This window comes from Heloderma suspectum, chromosome 3, assembly GCF_057233095.1.
Source record: "Heloderma suspectum isolate Gila_16-S chromosome 3, 16-S_ref, whole genome shotgun sequence".
In the NCBI taxonomy this organism is placed as follows: domain Eukaryota; kingdom Metazoa; phylum Chordata; class Lepidosauria; order Squamata; family Helodermatidae; genus Heloderma; species Heloderma suspectum.
The window spans coordinates 178,309,213-178,326,591 of record NC_139460.1 but is presented as its reverse complement, the minus strand read 5'-3'; the positions used below and the strand labels follow the sequence as shown (position 1 = coordinate 178,326,591).

Below are 17,379 nucleotides of genomic sequence, written 5' to 3'. Positions count from 1 at the left end.
GAGGTTGAAATCCAGCAAGATCAGTCAAGGATAGGAGGAGATATGAGCTTCCCCCATCCCCAAATCCTATTTGTTTGTATTGAGGGGAGTCGGTTGGCACCTTCAGAATGCTTACACTGAGGTGTGGCATGCAGCTGGGGTGGTGGGTAGGAGTGATTTAAAGGGGCCCCCTGGAGCCCATGGCAGAGCAGCTTGGTCCAGGTCAATCAAGGCAGGGAGAGGGAATTACAGGGTCTCTGCACTGCCCCTGCGGAAGGGTGGTTGATTTGCATTTTTGGTTTCCATGGGGTTGTGACTGAATAAATAGGGGTAAGGGGAATCCATTTAAATCTGTGCTGCCATGTTGTGTAACAATGTATTCGGGCCTGGTGCGTGTGTGGTGGTGGGGGGAGGGATTTGCAAAGTGATAAATTCTTGTGTGTGTGTGTGTGTGTGTTTGTATCTAGCGCTTGGTGTGGGTGGATTCTATCCTTAATATAAATCCTTTTCAAATTATGGTACTGCAACTTAAGATGACACTATTTTCTATTATTATTGTTGTTGTTGTGACAGAATACACATTGGCATTATTTGTTTGTGTGCGCCAGGTGATTTTAAATGATGGGATATATACAACAATCCTATGTAGTTCTACTCAGAAGTATGTCTCACTGAATCTAATGGGACTTACTCCTACATAAGCATGTGTATGTGGGCGTGAAATGGCTCCCCCCGCCCCTGTTGCTTTCAATAAGTGGGCTCTGCCACAGACTGCTTTCTCTGTGATGTTATTCTGGAAAAATGTGTGGGGGGGGAGGTTGGTGGATTGAACTGTGTAGAAAAAGGCTTTGTGTACAGCAAGACAGGTGCCCTTGGGTCCACCTCCAGTGACCCCCTTGGATCCACCTCCAGTGATCCCCCCTTTCCACCCCACCAGTTAGATTGGCCATGAGCCTCCATTGTAGAGACCTAGGTGTGAACCCCCCAAACTGCCCCAACAACTGCCCCCCCAACCTGGTGCCCCAACCAAGCTCCACCCAGACCCTCCATCCCCATCCCCATCACATGCTCCCATCCCAGATTCCAGACTCCTGGCATGAGCCCTGACCCCAGACACCCGTCCCTAGCACGAGCCCCCATCCAGCAGTCCCAGGCACGAGCTGCTCCCCAAACCAGTGCCCCAGCCTGGAGCCCCCACCTCCAGGCCCCCACCCCAGGCACAAGCCCTCAGCCCCTGGCACCCACCCCCAGCCTGAACTATGCTTTGGAGGGGGAATCTATTGTAATTACAGTATTCTCCTGAGTAAACCCATTATGTGTGGGGTGGGCTGGTGTATCCCCATGCTCTAAATGTGGGGAAATCTTCTTTTACAACCCCAGTGTTAATGAACACCACAGTCTCCACATCCTTCCTAACAAAACCTGTGATATCAGTGGCAAAACCTACAGTGGTTTGTGAGTTATAGTTGAACTGAACACACAAAAGCTGGGAAATCATTTTTCCGACCATAACGCCAGCCCCCTTTCAAACCACAACGCGCCTTGGGCAAAGGGACCAGCATGTGTGTGGCAAGTGATGAAGCGCAGGAGCCCCTTGGGATGCACACATGAGTGCTGGACCACAGGGCTCTGGGGCCTATCAGTCAACAGCCGGAGTGCTCAGACCTGTGAGACATTACGCTTGCCAAGTCCGAGTTGCCCTGTCATGCCTGAGTGAAAACAACTGAGGGAAAGTGAGCAGTAAAGGGGTTTGGCACCCATAGCCTCCACCTCATATCCCACTTCCCATTTTTTCCACCACCCCCTACCCTGTGCCACTGTCAGCAGTGAAGGGGAAAACAGCTTGAGCGCTGGTTGGCAGAGAGGAAGTTGGGATGTCATACCGGATAGAGAGAGGAAAGCCAGTGCCCAGTACAACAAAAAGTTAACAGCAGCAACATGGCAATACAAACAGTCCCCACTACCCCCATAGCCTCCACCCCATTTCTACCTGCCTATAGAAGTGCAGGAGTTAATGTCAGGCATCAAACAATTGTTGAAGCCTCTCAGCTACTACAATGAGTACTGCCCCTGCAATACTAAATGCTGCCAGCAGCTTCTGCTGATGGCACAAGACTGGGAGAGCTGGGAAAAACTGGGAGAAGGACAAGAGGTATCGGCTATAGGAGCCATTAACCCCTGCAGTGGTGGTGCAGCCCAGTGGGGGCCAAACCTGTACTGCTGGTCGCTGGCTCTCTCCCTGTATCCCAACATCCTCTCTGCTGCCAGCACTCAGGTTGACAACCGTTTCACTGCTACAGGACTATAGGCAGCTTGATCTTCAGGTACAGAGAAGGCTACAGAAGCAGACACCTAGAGATGCTTAATCAACATGAAATGAGGGGGCAACTCGGACTTGGCAAGCGTAATATCTCACAGGTCCGAGCACTCCGGCTGTTGACTGATAGGCCCCAGAGCCCTGTGGTCCAGCACTCACGTGTGCATCCCAAGGGGCTCCTGCCCTTCATCGCTTGCCACACATGTACCAGTCCCTTTGCCCAAGGCACGTTGGGGTTTGAAAGGGGGCTGGCATTGTAGTTGAAAAAATTATCTCCCAGCTTTTGTGTGTTCAGTTCAACCACAACTCAGAAACCACTGTAGGTTTTGCTACAATTATTATTATTATTATTAACAAGAAAGAGTCTTGCGGCACCTTAAAGACTAAAATGTATTCTGGCACAAGCCTTCGTGGACACTGTCCACTTCTTCAGATGTAATCAGAGAGTGTCCATGAAACCTTATGCCAGAATAAATTTGTCAGCATTTAAGGTGCCACGAGACTCTTTGTTGTTTTCACTGCCGCAGACTAACATGGCTACCCCTCTAGAGATGATGATGATGAGGTGGTGTGGCTGGGTAGATTCTGCCCCCTCCATTTTTTGCAGACATGATCTTAAAGTCACTTGATTCTCTGTGCAATGGAACAGGAGAATTTGGGTCCAAAGCTTTTGCATGGCTTTGTGGACCCCCCCCCCCACTTTGCTCTCATGATCTTAAAGTTCATGTTCCTCAGTTTCCTTTTTCTGTGGTATGGGCTGTTGGGGATTCAAAAGAATGTTCTGCCTCTGGTGACCCCTTGGCTCTACCCCACTAGTCCCAATGGGCACCAGCCACCACTGCCCAGACATAATTTGTGGATCCCAGTTAATTCAGCAAACATATTAATTTCTGGACCAGCTCTACAGAACTAACAACAGTCTGTTTCTGGCATGAACAGAGCCAGGGGCTGCAGAGGGAAGAGATTCCACTAGCACCAGACCAATTCCCCCAATCATCTGTTCTTCCAGAGGGTCTTATTCCTTGAACATGGAAGTCGTTTCAAACACGCATTAAAGACAAATTTCTTGAGCAAGTGTGGTTAACACTGAACTCTCACAAGCACACCTCCAGGATACTTCAGTAGACTTTCAATTCCTCAAAAGCAAGAGATTTCACACAGACCCACACGATATTAAAATAAACACATCGACTATCCCCACTACTGGAGATTAATTATTGGCACTTCAAGCACAGATGTACAAACTGTGCAGAAGGGGGGAACTATGTATGTGTGGCTTTGTTTTGTTTTCAGGACTGTATCCAATGTACTCATGCATGGTTACAATCCTATCAGTTGGGGCTGGTTTCTCGGACATTGGAGCCTCTGAAAAATCCAAAGCCCTGCCATGGAGGGAGGATTGGCTGGGTTTTTTTCCCCTTTTCTGGATGTTTTTTCTTTCTTTAACTAATTCTCTCCCACTGAAGGCAGTGGGAAGGAAATAAATTACACCAGCATAGTTCTCACCCCCACCCCCATTTTCGGTTCCCTGCACACCCATGAAACATCCTCAATCCTTATCCTTTTTGCCTCTACTGATTTTGGAGCTCTTATATCAGAGAAGTAAGGGTTGCAAAGGTTTGCAGGACTGGAGGGGGCACCTAAGCTCAGATCTCCCCCTTCAAAAGTGGACCTCTCTTTCTGCTCTCAGAGGAGGAGATCTGAAAAATCCTATGGTCCCTGAGATCATAGATTTCTGCAGTCAAAGCAAGCCACTTTTTCAGTACAGACTGGTGGAGACATGAACCATAGTCAACAGAGCCAGCTGCAGGAACAGGCATTCCCTCCTTAGAGCAAATCCCCTTGTTCTTCCTGAAGTGCAGCTGAGCAATTCAGAGTTCTCTGTGGTGATCATAGTTAAGGCTGGCAAGGGTTTCCCATAAAACAGGGTCTGAAAGTTCTGAAAACATTTACTAGTAGTGAACATGCAATACTTTATACATGATGGTATATGCTTTTCCCAGGGTGAAAGGCTAAATATGTTTTTATAGTTGGTCACAGTTTAAATAGATTTAAATATTAATATCTTGCATTCCGATAAATAATTCACTTGGGCAATATTACTAGATTTCAAGCAGATGGAGAACACATTTGCATAGAAGAGATCCTACATACACAAAAGTATACTGAGAATTACTTGGAAGACTCATTATGCTTAACAAATACAATACAATAAAGTATATATTAGTATACATGTGTATATAGATTGTACAGACAGATTTTAAAGAATTCTGCACTCTGAAGCAGGGACAAGTTTTTAAAAAACCAAGCACTCAGCAATTCCTATTCTGGCAAGTTGTTAAATCTCTCTCTCTCTCTCTCTCTCTCTCCATACACACACACATACATTACTCACTCAGTAAATGACAGCTGCATACCGATTGTACCAGTCTGTCTGTATTACAGCAGAAGAATTCATTTAAAAATAGTATGGAATATTTATCCATATATACCACATGTGCCCGATTCATGTGCCTTCTAAATGTGTGCCCACTGGAATATAGCTACATGCAAAATAACTAAAATACCAGAGTCTCTAAACCTCAAGTAGAGTGGGTTTTTATACATTTCTGTCCCGAGAGTTTCTCCCTCTCTTTAAGGCTGTCTGTGCTGCTGTTAATTATGAGGCATCCAAATCATCTGAACAAAGAGAGAAACTGAAGTTCTGTAAAACTGAACTGCCTGTAGTATTATCTGCTTAATACAATGAAAATAAAATCCATGGACACTACTGTGGCTTCCAAATTCTGTCGCTTCCATGTGAGCCCAAGTACCAAAACAAAAAACAGAAGGAACATATCCATTGTTTGATTTCCATTTAAAGATAATGGCTTTTCTTATTCGTTTACATGAGCTGCATTCTTAGCATGACTCTTCAGTCATTATGACACAAGGAGAGATGTTTAATTATTGTATTTCACAAGCAGGGTTTGGTGATCAATCCCTCTGTGGACTTATTACTCACCTGGTGATTTCATGTAATATTGTTCAATATCAGACATGTCCGTATTCAGTGCGCACTCGAGATAGTTGAGGATAACTTTTCTACTGAAGTAGTACCTCATACCCATTAGAAAGATGGGTAAACAGCAGGTCAGCAGCAAGGACTTGGTCACAACAAAGCATATTACTATGGAGATAAGGAAGAGAAATAAACGATACCTGTCAGAAAAGAGAATTTAGTGTTGATTTTGGAACACAAACCCGTAAGTCACAGATATTATACAGCAAAAGAGTTGTTCATGCAATACAATTTCATATTCATTTATACATCCCTTCTGTTAATAAAACAGGTCTTTTAAAAATAAAAATGTGCTGCTTTATTCATTTAAGACTCTTCATTTAGTTTTAAAAATTCAGATCCTGTCCAGATGTCTTATTTAGTGAGCTATTAGAAATCCATTGGAGGTAGGGATGGGGAAGAAATTAGTTCTCCCTAATTTCTCACTTTCAAACCACTTATGTGAACCAAAACTCCGTTATCCTTCAAAATGTGCAGTTCTCTGGATTTTGCGGTGAAGTCCTCCAATTAAAAAATGCCTCCAAAAATATCTATATTAGGGAACATAACTTTCAAAAATACATTATATTAGGAAAATTGCTTGCAAAAATGTGTACATTAGGCAAGAAAGCATGCAAAAATGCAAGCATTAGGAGAAATGTGCACAAACATAGATGTTCATGCGAACTTAAAAAAACAAAATTCCAAAGTTTGAGACAAACCAAACTTAAGACTGGAGAAATTGTCAATGTTCAAGATGAACCAAACTTAAGTCTGGAAAGATAAAAAACGAAGAGAAACCAGAATTGGCAGATTTGTCCATCCCTAGGCCAGCAATTATAGGTAAGAGTCAGTAAAGGAGGATGAGGAAGTGGCTATATTCTGAAATAAAAAACATGAATATGCTCAGAAAAGAGACTTCTCTATCAACTGCAACCCGTTACAGATCTGTCAGTTATCCATGACAGAACCATGAGGAAAAGAAACCAGCCTTTCCAGCTCACAGTGGAAACACAACACAGTTAACTTTATGGACTAAAAGGACTGGCTACTTAGCTTAAATTAATTCACAAAATTCAACCCTTGTTTGTTCTACCACAGTTTGTTGGTCCTTACCGCCTCCTAATGGTTGCCAGATCACGGTGATGCTATGACAGGAGCAGTGGCAGGGCTTTCACCTCTGCTCAGTTCTTAGAGGTACATGATCTCTCCATGTCTAGACCTTTTGCTTCCCTCTGCCCACTAAGGTCTAGTCTTAAGGGCTACACTGGATATGATGGGCAGTGATGTGGGGCAGAAAATTTTCCAGTGCTTAATTTGTTTCACAGAAAATTTTCCAGTCCATAAGTTCATTAGTAACAATTAATGGATGCCAACTGCAAATACAATATTAGGCAAACTTGGCAATTTCAGAGTTGTGATTAATGTTTTTCAGGAGATTATCCCTAGTAGGTTTGTGAGACCACAAGATGCCCCCACAACCTATGGAAGAGAGCTGAACTCTTGAAATAGATGAGTGGTTGTCAGCATATCATGAGCAGTTCTTTGGGTTGCTAACATTGATTAGTGTATGAACAATTTTCACTACCTTTGTTTCTTTCTTAAACATATTATCCTTTTCTACAAGAAAATGGTGCCTATTCCCAAGAAAACGTGTTCAGCATCAGGGAAGCAAACTCCATTTTATTCCTATAGTCATGATGGTGCTATGATTTAAGCAGGTTTAAAATATAAAAGTGCACATGCTCAAGAGTATTTCTTTTTTATCAGCATGGGCAACAAGTTTTTGCTTGTTCGCTCTAAAATGGCTTGGGAGCAGGCTACCTGATACTACCTTATACCATATGAGCCTGCCCGATTTTAGGTCTTCTGGAGAGGCCCTTCTTTTGACACCACCACTTTCAGAGGTCCGTTTGGTGGCCACCTGAGAAAGGGCCTTTTTGGTGGCTGCTCCCAGGCTGTGGAACTCCCTCCCAAGGGAGGCTAGGTTTGCTCCCTCTCTGTTGTCCTTCTGCCAGCAGGCAAAGACAATTTTTATTTAGGAAGGCCTTTAGCCTGTTAGCAGGTCTGTTGGGTTGGGTGCTGTTTGTCACAGTTTGTTTCTGTAATTGTTATGTTTTTATTGTATTTTAATGTATTTTATTGTTTTAATCAATTTTAATTGTTTCTGTAAGCTGCCTTGAGCGCCATTTTTTTAGTAGAAAGGCGGGGTACAAATAAATAAATAAATAAATGTCAGAAACGTAGAAGCAGTTGTAACGCATGGAATGGGGAGGGATGAGACACATGTCAGTTGTGTGCTTCCCAACTAAAGTAACATGCATGGGTGTCTAAAGGGGACTCTGTAAGTCCAGGGTATAAAATTACCTAGCTGACCCACTGAAAGCTGCTCTTACCATTAAGACATTTCACTTAATGTTCAGTTGAAAGCTACCCTCCTGTAACTTGGACCCATTAGATCAGGGGTAGAATGAGGTGTGTGCATGTACCCCTGGACACCTTTCTTGGCACCTGCCAAAGTGCATTATCCCTCACAGTTAAAAACAACAACAATTAACACGTTTTCTTATTGGCTGCTGGGAAATGGGTTTCTGATGGTTCTGAAAACTATCGGTTGAAATATTTGCTGAGTGTGTTGGGGCTCAGACTCAACCTTTGCCCTATACTCAGTCTTTTGGGTAGATTACTTGTCCTTTGTCATGCCTCCCAGGGCAGCCATTTTGTAGTGGTGCCCAGGACAGTTTCTAAAATTGCCAGATGTGCCTACGGTCCCACAATGTTGCCTGTCCCTGCTTTAGATCTATCCCTGCCCTTTGTGGCATCAGCAGAGAACATCTCCCCCTGATTTAAGAAGTTTTACTACATGACCTTTGAAGTCCCTTCCAACTCTTTGACCTCTTCTATGTGATACCATTTCTGGTATGTAAAAAGTGCTATCATGTTCCCCCTCATTCTTCTCTTTTTCAGACTAAACGTATCCAGGTTCTTCAACCTTTCCCTACAGGACTTTTTTCCTTGCCCATCTTCATTACCCTCCTCTGAACCTGTTCCAATTTGTCTACATCCATTTTGAAGTTTGGCACCCAGAACCAGACACAGTACTCCAGATGAGGCCTGACTAGTGTAGAATAAAGTGGAACTATTATTTCTTGTGACTTTGAAACCATAGTTCTATTAATGAACCCTAAATATCACAGTAGTCTTTTCTTTTTTGCTGCTGCATCACACTGCTAGTGACTGACTTTTCACATGTACTACTGCCCAGCCAGGAATCTCACATTCTAGACCTGTGCACTTGGTTTTGTTGGCTTTGTTTTTGCTTAATTGCAGAGCTTTGCATTTGTCTCTGTCGAATTCCACTCCGTTAGTTTCAGCCCAGTTTTCTATTCGATCAAAGTCATTATGAATTTTATTCCTGTCTTCTGGGGTGCTGGCTATCTGTAATCATGTACTTGCCCAGCCATCCATTGCCTGGTTATAAAATCTTTCTTAAAAATAAGAAGGAAGGATGCTGCAGCAGCCCTGGAGGGCTCTGGCATGCCTTCCCCATCACTTGCTGCTCCCATTTAGGGGTGGGGGCTGGACTTTGGCCCCAAGGTCCAGCCCTAGCTGCACCACTGGGCAGGCAGAGCAGCAACTACAAAACAGAAAGCAACAAGAGAGAGAATCAGCGGAATTAACAGTCACACAAGAACCTCTTGAAACAAGTATTCAGGCAATGACTGAATACCGACAAGCATGGGCTCTCTGGCATCGGGAAGTCCAAAGGCTGGGCGCTGCAACTGAGAAGGCCCTTCCCTATGTTCCCACCAACTGAACTGCAGCCTTTCCAGATGACCTCAATGGATGGGCAGGATTGTATGGGAGGAGATAGTCCTTTCAATATGGTAGTCCCAGGCTTTTAAACTTTGAATTGCCCTTGGAAATGGACCTGCAGCCAGTGCACTTCATGTAAAAGAGGAGTTATATGCGCCAAAAACTGACCCCAGTCAATAGCTGAGCTGCTTCACTTTCTACTAATTGTAGTTTCTGGGCAGTTTTCAAAGGCAGCCCTACACAGAGCATGTTACAGTAGTCCAACCTCAATGTACCTAAGACATATGTAATACTGGCAAACTCTGCCCCCCACAAAATGGGCATGAATGTTGTCCTACCCAAAGCTACACAAAACCATTTCTGATCACAGATGCTACCAGGAATAAAGTCAGATACAGAAAACTGTTAACCTTCTTTCAAGAAGAGTGGAACTTCATCTCAAACAGACTGGTCAAGTTCACATGATCGCGGGGGTAAAAGAAGCTATCGTGGCTTCTCCTCCCGCTCCTGCGCATACGCAGGTTTTTCAGCATAATTTCATGTGCTGCAGCACAGGTTAGCATGTTGTTTGAACCCGGTGCATGGCGGGGGTGGCTTTGTACCCACCCTACAACCTCTACTGCACGTCATGGGTTGGAGGGTGGGTATGAAGCCACCCCTGCCGCACCACGTGCTGCGTAATTATGGAAAAAACAGCGTACGCACGGGGTGGGAGGAGAAGCCACCGTGGCTTCTTTTACCCCTGCAATTGTGCGAACTCAGTCACTATGTCCCTATTGCTGGGTCACTGAGACGACTTCTGCCTTGTCTGGATTAAGTTTCAATTTCTTAGTCCACAACCAGCCCGTCACTGCTCTCAAACACCAATTCAAGACTTCCACTATATGATGGGATGGAGAGATGGAGTTCGGTGTCATTTGTATACTGGTGACACCAAACTCTGAAACCCTGGACAATCTTCCTTCACAAGTTTCATTTAAATGATGAAGAGCATGAGGAACAAGATGGAGCCATGGGGGACTCCATAAGCCAAAGGCCATGGTGTCAAGCAGAAGTCACCCAGTTCCACCTTCTGGAATCTATCTTCCAGAAAAGACGGAACCACTGTAAAATGGTGCCCTCGAGTTTCATCCCAGTCAGGTGATCCAGAAGGATTGCATGTTCAATGGTATCAAAAGCTGCTGAGAGATCCAGCAAAACCATATTTCCCCAGTCCAATTCCCAGCATAAAGCAGCCATTAGGATGAACAAGGCAGTCCCCAAACTGGGGCATAAACCAGATTAAAACAGATATAGATAATCAATGTCATCCAGATATGTCTGGAGTTGGATTGCTACCACTTGCTCAAGCACCTTGCCTAGAAATGAAATATAGGAGACTGGCTTGTAATTTTCCAGTACAGTGGGTCAAGAGATGCTTTGTTTTCAACAAAAGTCTTACCACTTTTTCCTTTAAACAAGTGGTATTTCCCCTCTCCCAAGGCAACATTTACAATATTCAAATATTCATAACCCACACAGCCCCCTTCCTGACTGCTTTCAACAGCTACAATGGGCAAGTGTCAAACAGATAACTGCACACCTTGGAAAATTCTGCCCCCATCTTCAGATTGAACAAATTGAAAACTATAATAATTAGGCACTGACAAAAAAGAGGAAATGTATTACCAAAAAAGAGGACAAAAGAGGATACAGATTTGCCATGGAATTTGCATATGCTAATTCACGTGTATAGATGCAAATTTAGAAATAATGCCTATAATGTAAATAGAAATGCAATACATCTCCCATAGTGGTGAAAACTGACCAGGTGCCCTGTGTCTGCTGTCCAGGGGCAAACCGTTGATGGGCAACCTCAAGGCCTCTGCTCTCCCTTCTTATGGTTCTTTATCTGCTCTCCCTTCTTATGTTTCTTTATCTATAAATTGGATTTGGACTGGACAGCTCTTCAAATGAGGATGTCTTTAAATAGAGGGCTGACCTCTGACAGTCCTTCAAATACAGGGCTGTTCTCTGTAAAGTAAGATACTGGCCACCCTAATAACAACAGGACAAGCAGTCACCAAAGGTATATTGCCTGCCACTGTAATCAATGTAGAGTCCATGTTGGAATGGATGTGAGTGACTTTGTTTGCAAAGTGTCTTGCAACTTAGTCACAGCAGACAACTGAGAATTCCTCCTCTCCACCTCAAAGGTCAAGATGTAAAGGCCTCGCTCTCCCCAGAAAAGTTTCACTGGCCAACTGTGTGGTTGTAACGGTGGTGGAAAAGTAAGACCCCTTTGCCATCATCGCCACCATGGAGATGGTCCTAAAATGGACTCTGGCTTGGGTTTGGACTTATTGCAAGTTTCTCTCTATTGTTGGTCTAGCTTCATAGGGCCAGATGAAACTTGCCCCCCCCTCCCAAGAAGAAAGAAAAAGAAAAAATGCATTTAAGTATTTACTTGCATTAATCGGTTAAATATGTCTGTGTGTTGTTGTTGTTCAGTCGTTCAGTCGTATCCGACTCTTCGTGACCCCATGGACCATAGCATGCCAGGCCTTCCTGTCCTCCGCTCTCTCCCGGAGCGTGCTCAAGTTCATATTCATTGCATCGGTGATGCTATCTAGCCATCTCATCCTCTGCCGTCCCCTTCTCCTTTTGCCTTCAGTCTTTCCCAGCATCAGGGTCTTTTCCAGGGAGTTTTCTCTTCACATTAGGTGGCCAAAATATTTGAGCTTCAGCTTCAGTATCTGTCCTTCCAATGAGCACTCAGGGTTGATTTCCTTTAGGATTGACTGATTTGACCTCCTTGCAGTCCAGGGGACTCGTAAGAGTCTTCTCCAGCACCACAGTTCGAAAGCATCAATTCTTCGGCGCTCAGCCTTCCTTATAGTCCAGCTCTCACAGCCATACATTACTACTGGGAAAACCATAGCTTTGATTAGACGGACCTTTGTCAGCAAGGTGATGTCTCTGCTTCTTACTATGCTGTCTAGGTTTGCCATAGCTTTCCCCCCAAGGAGCAAGCGTCTTTTAATTTCATGGCTACAGTCACCGTCTGCGGTGATCTTGGAGCCCAAGAAAGTAAAATCTGTCACTGCTTCCATTTCTTCCCCTTCTATATGCCAGGAAGTGATGGAGCCAGATGCCATAATCTTAGTTTTCTTAATGTTGAGTTTCAAACCAGCTTTTGCACTCTCCTCTTTCACCCTCAACAAGAGGCTCTTTAGATCCTCTTCGCTTTCTGCCATTAGGGTGGTATCGTCTGCATATCGGAGGTTGTTGATAATTCTCCCGGCAATCTTAATTCCGACCTCTGATTCATCCAACCTGGCATTTCTCATGATGTACTCTGCATATAAGTTAAATAAGCAGGGTGACAATATGCAGCCTTGTCGTACTCCTTTCCCAATTTTGAACCACTCAGTTGTTCCATGTCTGGTTCTTACTGTTGCTTCTTGACCCTCTTACAGGTTTCTCAGGAGACAGGTAAGGTGGTCTGGTACTCCCATCTCTTTCAGAATTTGCCACAGTTTGTTGTGATCCACACAATCAAAGGCTTTGGCGTAGTCAATGAAGCAGAAATAGACGTTTTTCTGGAATTCTCTTGCTTTCTCCATGATCCAGCGAATGTTGGCGATTTGATCTCTAGTTCCTCTGCCTCTTCAAAACCCAGCTTGTACTTCCGGTAGTTCTCGGTTCGCATACTGCTGAAGCCTAGCTTGTAGGATTTTGAGCATCACCTTGCTGGCATGTGAAAAGAGCGCAATTGTGCGGTAGTTTGAACACTCTTTGGCATTGCCCTTCTTTGGAATTGGAATGTAAACCGACCTTTTCCAGTCTTGCGGCCATTGTTGAGTGTTCCAAATTTGTTGGCATATTGAATGCAGCACTTTAACAGCATCATCTTTTAGGATTTTAAATAGCTCAGCTGGAATACTGTCATCTCCGCTAGCTTTGTTGTTACTAATGCTTCCTAAGGCCCACTTGACTTCACTCTCGAGGATGTCCGGCTCAAGTTCAGTGACCGCACTATCATGGCTATCAGGGACATTAAGATCTTTCCTGTATAGTTCTTCTGTGTATTATTTCCACCTCTTCTTAATCTCATCTGCTTCTGTTAGGTCCCTGCCTTCTTTGTCCTTTATCATGCCCGTCTTTGCACAAAACATTCCCTTGAGATCTCCAATTTTCTTGAAGAGATCTCTAGTCTTTCCCATTCTGTTGTTTTCCTCGATTTCTTTGCATTGTTCATTTAAGAAGGCCTTCTTGTCTCTCCTTGCTATTCTCTGGAAATCTGCATTCAGTTGGGTATATCTTCCCCTTTCTCCCTTGCTTTTCGCTTCCCTTCTTTCCTCAGCTACTTGTAAAGCCTCATCAGACAGCCACTTGGCTTTCTTGCATTTCTTTTTCTTTGGGATGAATTGAGTTGCTGCCTCCTGAACAATGTTACGGACCTCCATCCATAGTTCCTCAGGCACTCTTGTCTATCAGGTCTAATCCCTGAAATCTATTCCTCACCTCCACTGTATATTCATAAGGGATATGATTTAGGTCATACCTGAATGGTTTAGTGGTTTTCCCTACGTTCTTCAATTTAAGCCGAAATTTTGCAAGAAGCAGCTCATGATCTGAGCCACAGTCAGCTCCAGGTCTTGTTTTTACTGACTGTATGGAGCTTCTCCATCTTTGGCTGCAAAGGACATAATCAATCTGATTTCGATGTTGACCATCTGGTGATGTACATGTGTAGAGTCGTCTCTTGTGCTGTTGGAAAAGAGTGTTTGCTATGATCAGCATGTTCTCTTGGCAAAACTATATTAGCCTTTGTTCTGCTTCATTTTGTACACCAAGGCCATGCCTGCCTGTTATCCCGGTGATTTCTTGACTTCCTACTTTAGCATTCCAATCCCCTATGATGAAGAGGACATCTTTTTTTGGTGTTAGTTCTAGAAGGTGTTGTAGGTCTTCATAGAATCGATCAACCTCAGCTTCTTTGGCATCAGTGGTTGGGGCATAGACTTGAATTACCGTGGTAGTGAATGGTTTGCCTTGGATTCGTACTGAGATCATTCTATCGTTTTTGAGATTGTACCCCAGTACTGCTTTTCTCACCCTTTTGTTGACTATGAGTGCTACTCCATTTCTTCTAAGGGTTCTTGCCCACAATAGTAGATATGATGGTCACCTGAATTAAATTCGCCCATGCCTGTCCATTTTAGTTCGCTGATTCCCAAGATGTCGATGTTCAATCTTGCCATCTCATGTTTGACCACCTCCAGCTTACCTTGATTCATTGATCTGACATTCCAGGTTCCTAAACAATATTGTTCTTTACAGCATCGGATTTTCTTTTCACCACCAGACACATCCACAGCTGAGTGTCCTTTCGGCTTTGGCCCAGCTGCTTCATTCTTTCTGGCGCTACTTGGAAATACCCTCTGCTCTTCCCCAGTAGTATATTGGACACCTTACGACCTGAGGGTCTCATCTTCCGGCGTCATATCTTTTAGCCTTGTGATACGTTCCATGGGGTTTTCTTGGCAAGAATACTGGAGTGGGTTTCCTTCTCCAGTGGACCACATTTTGTCAGAACTCTCCACCATGACCTGTCCATCTTGGGTGGCCCTGCACGGCATAGCTTATGGCTTCACTGAGTTACGCAAGCCCCTTCGCCACAACAAGGCAGTGATCCATAAAGGGGATGTCTGTGTGACCTATTATTATTATTATTTACATTTCTATACCATTCCATAGCCGAAGCTCTCTGGGTGGTTTACAGAAGTTAAAACATTAGGCGAAGTCACTGACTAATTAATCCTGGTTTTCTTTGGGTTGTCCCATCCCACTGCTTTTCTCCCATGTCTGCGTCTCTAGTTTCAAGCTGGCTTTTCATCCAGGCCTCTCTGACGCTGTCAGGGCAAGGGGGAAGGGCCTGCAGCCTAGAGACTCACATGTCAAGGAGCCCTGGCTCCAGTCTTCTCAGTGCAGGGAGGGCCCAATTACTGGTTCCGTTTTGGGGTCCCTCTTCCCAGGGAATTATCAATGCTTTCCGCCATGGCTGCCAGAAGTTGTAAGGCAATTTTCCGCCAATCACATAAATCCAGCGAATCCTGAGTAGGGCCAGCCCCTCTGATACCTCTTGGACACCACTTTCCAAGTGGCTGACTTTTCTCTCTTAGGGCAGGGCCATGTTGGAACGAATTGCGGTATTAGGGGGAAAAGGGCAGCTTCCCCCTCCCTTTGCCAGAGTCCCGGTTCCTATAACACAGGAGTGAGCAGAAAGTAGATCTCCAGATGTTTTGGACTTCAACTCCCAGAAGACCCTGCCAGCTTGGCCAACTGTCAGGAATGCTAGGAGCTGATAAACATCTGGAGATTTACTTGCTCCCCATCCCTGCTCTAACAGGCCCAGTTGGTGTAAAAAGGTAGGCCTGGCCACTGCCCCCTCCCTCCCTTCAGGGAATTATGTTCACATGTGTGTCCCTTCCCTCCAAGAAGCTCCAAGTGGCAGACATGTCATTTTCTCAGCCCTTTTATTCTCACAAAATCTCTGTGGTTAAGCTGTGAAATCTTGATCAGGCTAAAGCACAAATGTTCTTAAGAGTATAAATTTGTGCAGTTCTGGACTAGGGTTGCCACCCATGCAGGATTGGCCTGAAGTCTCCAGGAAACAGCATTAATCTCCCAGAGATTACAGAGATTTTAATAGTTTGGTATTGTGTAAAATATGGGGGAGGAGGGAAGGAAATATCCAGAAATAACTTCAGAGTTGGCAACCCTATAATCTGCACTGGGGAGCCTGGGAGAGTTGTGTTCTGTATTGTCGTTGTATTGTTGCCTCACACAGCCCCCCATATGGAGGCTGTTTCTTGTACTGTGCTCATACTGAAAGGCTTTGAGCATGAGCAGAATGTCCAGTAAATATGTGTCTTATGTTATATTTATTTTGTAGGAGATATTTCACCTTTGAAATTCTTATCCAGTATGGAGAATAAAACTAGCATTTATATAATGTTGAAGTGTTCAAAGTATTTCACTAGTATAATTTCATTCAAAGTAGTTCAATGCAAGTTACTTTGGGAAATGGAGTTAAGTTGGCTATATGTTAAATTCATGCAGAACCTTTTATGTAAGGGGACATCCTTCATCTTTTGGGGTTCCCAAAGGTATATTATAGCTTGGCCTCAGGGTGCCTAACTTTATTTACAAAAACATAAACGAACAAGGGATAAGTGTCAGATCTAGTGTGCTAATAAGGCAAGAAGTGACTGTATCAGGTGTCTTTTGCCAGAGGATGGCAGGTTAATGCTTTTGAAAAATACATCACAGGGAGAAGCGCCAGTGAAGGGCTTTTGTTTGGCCCACAGTGTTTGTCCAAAAGTGTGCATACACACAAGAAAACCGACATTCTTTACTTACCAGTGAATTTCTGTTCTCCTCGAGCGCAGGAGGCCAGCTACCCTGGGAAAGGCCCTGCCTCCGGGGCCAGGACGGCAGTCTCCATCTTGGTTTTCCCGGAGGAGGTTCTTCCAACGAGTCTGTGTCTCATCAGAAGTAACTGTTCCTTGTCAACACCCTGTCGACTTCTTCGAGTGACCTTCAGGCTGTGGAAGCAATGTCGGTAATGGAAGTCATCCAGAAGGAGGCCGGCCTAAGGATGGGCCTAGCTGGCTTCCCTCACTCGAGGAGAATAGAAATTCACCAGTGAGTAAAGAATTTCCATGTCTCCACTTGAGTGCGGGAGGCCAGCTAGTTTAGGGATGTAAAAAAGCAGCATCCCCAGGTGGGCCAACAGACCTCGTGAGCCGGCCTCCTGCTAGGATGAGAGGACCCTCTGGAGAACATACCTGCCAAAGAGTATTAGTCTTAAGGCCCGTAGATAGGCCCTCCTGAAGGAATTCTGGGATATCTGTGATGTTTGAGGACAGTAGGTCTCTCCCTGAGGACTGACATCAGTTGAGAAACGCATGCCAGGTTCGTTCATAGGTCCTGTTAGTAGAGGCCCTCCTGGAGGCGAGGAGAGTAGAGACCACTCAGATGCTTGGTGGGATCCCTTAGGCAGTGCATCCTGAAAAATCAGTCTCCAAGTGTCTTTTGGAATTCCAGGGAGTAGCCCTCCTGCACCACCTCCAGAACCCACTGGTCGGAAAAAAATCGCCTCCAAGCATCAGAGAAGTCATGCAGCTGCCCTCCCACAAGGGGAGACGGATAGTCATGCTGGACCGGGCTTTTTTCCCTG

General features: G+C 44.6%; 1 protein-coding gene across 4 annotated transcripts in view; it reads right to left on the bottom strand.

The window, feature by feature from the left end:
• Nucleotides 1–17,379, bottom strand: part of ASPNAT (aspartate N-acetyltransferase) — an 81,637-nt gene that overhangs the window by 36,844 nt on the left and 27,414 nt on the right. For all 4 annotated transcript variants that reach the window (XR_014789289.1, XM_084845043.1, XM_084845044.1 and 1 more), the window contains exon 2: nt 5,301–5,465. Coding sequence is in view for 3 of the 4 variants with exons in the window: in XM_084845043.1 (XP_084701169.1) it covers nt 5,301–5,465 (165 nt within the window). In the remaining variant the exon portion in view is untranslated. The remainder of the gene's footprint in view (nt 1–5,300; nt 5,466–17,379) is intronic.